Below are 5,000 nucleotides of genomic sequence, written 5' to 3' on the forward strand. Positions count from 1 at the left end.
GGGTATTCTTGGAAATGATGGGATTGATCTTCATTACTTTATGTAAATAGAAGAGCGTGTGTGTTTATAAGATAAATGTGTAAAAACAGTCACTTATTTTCATAGTTACATACTCCCTCATTCACGCACACGCACACGCACACACAGATAGGTAAAGAATAGACAGAAAGGCAGAGATACAACATGTATGCGCATTAATGCTCACATCGAGATTGAGGTCAAAGTACCGCATCCGTCCCGTATCCACGCTGCTGTACAGGGACTGTCCATGGTAAACCCTCCCCCATTCTACTTAGCAAACCCTCCCCCATTCTACTTAGCAAACCCTCCCCCATTCTACTTAGCAAACCCTCCCCCATTCTACTTAGCAAACCCTCCCCCATTCTACTTAGCAAACCCTCCCCCATTCTACTTAGCAAACCCTCCCCCATTCTACTTAGCAAACCCTCCCCCATTCTACTTAGCAAACCCTCCCCCATTCTACTTAGCAAACCCTCCCCCATTCTACTTAGCAAACCCTCCCCCATTCTACTTAGCAAACCCCCCCACATTCTACATAGCAAACCCTCCCCCATTCTCCTTAGCAAACCCACCCCCATTCTACTTAGCAAACCCTCCCCCATTCTACTTAGCAAACCCTCCCCCATTCTACTTAGCAAACCCTCCCCCATTCTACTTAGCAAACCCTCCCACATTCTACTTAGCAAACCCTCCCCCATTCTACTTAGCAAACCCTCCCCCATTCTACTTAGCAAACCCTCCCCCATTCTACTTAGCAAACCCTCCCCCATTCTACTTAGCAAACCCTCCCCCATTCTACTTAGCAAACCCTCCCCCATTCTACTTAGCAAACCCTCCCCCATTCTACTTAGCAAACCCTCCCCCATTCTACTTAGCAAACCCTCCCCCATTCTACTTAGCAAACCCTCCCCCATTCTACTTAGCAAACCCTCCCCCATTCTACTTAGCAAACCCTCCCCCATTCTACTTAGCAAACCCTCCCCCATTCTACTTAGCAAACCCTCCCCCATTCTAATTAGGCAACCCTCCCCCATTCTAATTAGGCAATCCTCCCCCATTCTACTTAACAAACCCTCCCCCATTCTACTTAACAAACCCTCCCCCATTCTAGTTAGGCAATCCTCCCCCATTCTAATTAACAAACCCTCCCCCATTCTAATTAACAAACCCTCCCCCATTCTGATTAACAAACCCTCCCCCATTCTGATTAACAAACCCTCCCCCATTCTAATTAACAACCCCCCATTCTAATTAACAAACCCTCCCCCATTCTAATTAACAAACCCTCCCCCATTCTAATTAACAAACCCTCCCCCATTCTAATTAACAAACCCTCCCCCATTCTAATTAACAAACCCTCCCCCATTCTAATTAACAAACCCTCCCCCATTCTAATTAACAAACCCTCCCCCATTCTAATTAACAAACCCTCTCCCATTCTAATTAACAAACCCTCCCCCATTCTAATTAACAAACCCTCCCCCATTCTAATTAACAAACCCTCCCCCATTCTAATTAACAAACCCTCCCCCATTCTAATTAACAAACCCTCTCCCATTCTAATTAACAAACCCTCCCCCATTCTAATTAACAAACCCTCCCCCATTCTAATTAACAAACCCTCCCCCATTCTACTTAACAAACCCTCTCCCATTCTACTTAACAAACCCTCTCCCATTCTACTTAACAAACCCTCTCCCATTCTACTTAACAAACCCTACCCCATTCTACTTAGCAAACCCTACCCCATTCTACTTAGCAAACCCTCCCCCATTCTACTTAGCAAACCCTACCCCATTCTATTTAGGAAACCCTACCCCATTCTACTTAGCAAACCCTAATCCCATTCTACTTAGCAAACCCTCCCCCATTCTACTTAGCAAACCCTACCCCATTCTACTTAGCAAACCCTCCCCCATTCTACTTAGCAAACCCTCCCCCATTCTACTTACCAAACCCTACCCCATTCTACTTAGCAAACCCTACCCCATTCTATTTACGATACCCTACCCCATTCTACTTAGCAAACCCTCCCCCATTCTACTTAGCAAACCCTACCCCATTCTACTTAGCAAACCCTACCCCATTCTATTTAGGAAACCCTACCCCATTCTACTTAGCAAACCCTAATCCCATTCTACTTAGCAAACCCTCCCCCATTCTACTTAGCAAACCCTCCCCCATTCTACTTAGCAAACCCTCCCCCATTCTACTTAGCAAACCCTCCCCCATTCTACTTAGCAAACCCTCCCCCATTCTACTTAGCAAACCCTCCCCCATTCTACTTAGCAAACCCTCCCCCATTCTACTTAGCAAACCCTCCCCCATTCTACTTAGCAAACCCTCCCCCATTCTACTTAGCAAACCCTCCCCCATTTTACTCAGCAAACCCTCCCCCATTCTACTTAGCAAACCCTCCCCCATTCTACTTAGCAAACCCTCCCCCATTCTACTTAGCAAACCCTCCCCTGATTCTACTTAGCAAACCCTCCCCCATTCTACTTAGCAAACCCTCCCCCATTCTACTTAGCAAACCCTCCCCCATTCTACTTAGCAAACCCTCCCCCATTCTACTTAGCAAACCCTCCCCCATTCTACTTAGCAAACCCTCCCCCATTCTACTTAGCAAACCCTCCCCCATTCTACTTAGCAAACCCTCCCCCATTCTACTTAGCAAACCCTCCCCCATTCTACTTAGCAAACCCTCCCCCATTCTACTTAGCAAACCCTCCCCCATTCTACTTAGCAAACCCTCCCCCATTCTACTTAGCAAACCCTCCCCCATTCTACTTAGCAAACCCTCCCCCATTCTACTTAGCAAACCCTCCCCCATTCTACTTAGCAAACCCTCCCCCATTCTACTTAGCAAACCCTCCCCCATTCTACTTAGCAAACCCTCCCCCATTCTACTTAGCAAACCCTCCCCCATTCTACTTAGCAAACCCTCCCCCATTCTACTTAGCAAACCCTCCCCCATTCTACTTAGCAAACCCTCCCCCATTCTACTTAGCAAACCCTACCCCATTCTAATCAGCAAACCCTCCCCCATTTTACTTGGAAAACCCTCCCCCATTTTATTAAGCACACCCTCCCCCATTCAACTTAGCAAACCCTCCCCCATTCTACTTAGCAAACCCTCCCCCATTCTACTTAGCAAACCCTCCCCCATTTTACTCAGCAAACCCTCCCCCATTTTACTTAGAAAACCCTCCCCCATTTTATTTAACAAACCCTCCCCCATTTTATTTAGCAAACCCTACCCCATTCTACTTAGCAAACCCTCCCCCATTTTACTTAGAAAACCCTCCCCCATTTTATTAAGCACACCCTCCCCCATTCTACTTAGCAAACCCTCCCCCATTCTACTTAGCAAACCCTCCCCCATTCTACTTAGCAAACCCTCCCCCATTCTACTTAGCAAACCCTCCCCCATTCTACTTAGCAAACCCTCCCCCATTCTACTTAGCAAACCCTCCCCCATTCTACTTAGCAAACCCTCCCCCATTCTACTTAGCAAACCCTAATCCCATTCTACTTAGCAAACCCTAATCCCATTCTACTTAGCAAACCCTACCCCATTCTACTTAGCAAACCCTACCCCATTCTACTTAGCAAACCCTACCCCATTCTCTTTAGCAAACCCTCCCCCATTCTACTTAGCAAACCCTACCCCATTCTACTTAGCAAACCCTCCCCCATTCTACTTAGCAAACCCTACCCCATTCTACTTAGCAAACCCTCCCCCATTCTACTTAGCAAACCCTAATCCCATTCTACTTAGCAAACCCTCCCCCATTCTACTTAGCAAACCCTCCCCCATTCTACTTAGGAAACCCTACCCCATTCTACTTAGCAAACCCTCCCCCATTCTATTTAGCAAACCCTAATCCCATTCTACTTAGCAAACCCTACCCCATTCTATTTAGGAAACCCTACCCCATTCTCTTTAGCAAACCCTCCCCCATTCTACTTAGCAAACCCTCCCCCATTCTACTTAGCAAACCCTCCCCCATTCTACTTAGCAAACCCTCCCCCATTCTACTTAGCAAACCCTCCCCCATTCTACTTAGCAAACCCTCCCCCATTCTACTTAGCAAACCCTCCCCCATTCTACTTAGCAAACCCTCCCCCATTCTACTTAGCAAACCCTCCCCCATTCTACTTAGCAAACCCTACCCCATTCTACTTAGGCAACCCTCTCACAGTCTAATTAGCAACCCTCCCCCATTTTACTTAGAAAACCCTCCCCCATTTTATTTAGCAAACCCTCCCCCATTGAACTTAGCAAACCCTCCCCTGATTCTACTTAGCAAACCCTCCCCCATTTTACTCAGCAAACCCTCCCCCATTTTACTTAGAAAACCCTCCCCCATTTTATTTAGCAAATCCTCCCCCATTCAACTTAGCAAACCCTCCCCTGATTCTACTTAGCAAACCCTCGCCCATTTTACTCAGCAAACCCTCCCCCATTTTACTTAGAAATCCCTCCCCCATTTTACTTAAAAAACCCTCACCCATTTTACATAGAAAACCCTCACCCATTTTATTTAGCAAACCCTCACCCATTCTCATTAGCAAACCCTCCCCCATTCTAATTAGGAACGAAAGAAAGACAATGGACCCAGGGATTAAAAACCGAACCGCGCAGTGAAGGAGCTTGTCTTTCAGCTTTCTCTGCACGTGAAGGACAAGGGGACGCCGCCTCGCGAATCCTGGGAGTATTTGGAGGTCATTGTCACCAACGCCTTCGAAGCCCCGCCTTATTTCTGCCTCGAAGGGATGTGCAAGGAGACCGTCTACATGAAAGGTAAATGGTTATGGATTCTTGTCGGTGATTGTTTACCTTTAGTATGTTTATAGATAAACTGTAGGGAGGTGTTTGTGAAGATAGTGATAGAAAATGTATATGTATATATATATATATATATATATATATATATATATATATATATATATATATATATATATATATATATCTG

General features: G+C 46.0%; 1 protein-coding gene across 1 annotated transcript in view; it reads left to right on the plus strand.

The window, feature by feature from the left end:
• LOC113805172 (cadherin-AgCad1) overlaps positions 1–5,000 on the plus strand; it is a gene marked incomplete at both ends in the record, with an annotated part of 19,454 nt that overhangs the window by 4,598 nt on the left and 9,856 nt on the right. The window contains 1 exon segment of the mRNA XM_070134128.1: positions 4,690–4,828. Coding sequence (XP_069990229.1) covers positions 4,690–4,828 — 139 coding nt within the window.

This window comes from Penaeus vannamei, chromosome 19 (assembly GCF_042767895.1).
Source record: "Penaeus vannamei isolate JL-2024 chromosome 19, ASM4276789v1, whole genome shotgun sequence".
In the NCBI taxonomy this organism is placed as follows: domain Eukaryota; kingdom Metazoa; phylum Arthropoda; class Malacostraca; order Decapoda; family Penaeidae; genus Penaeus; species Penaeus vannamei.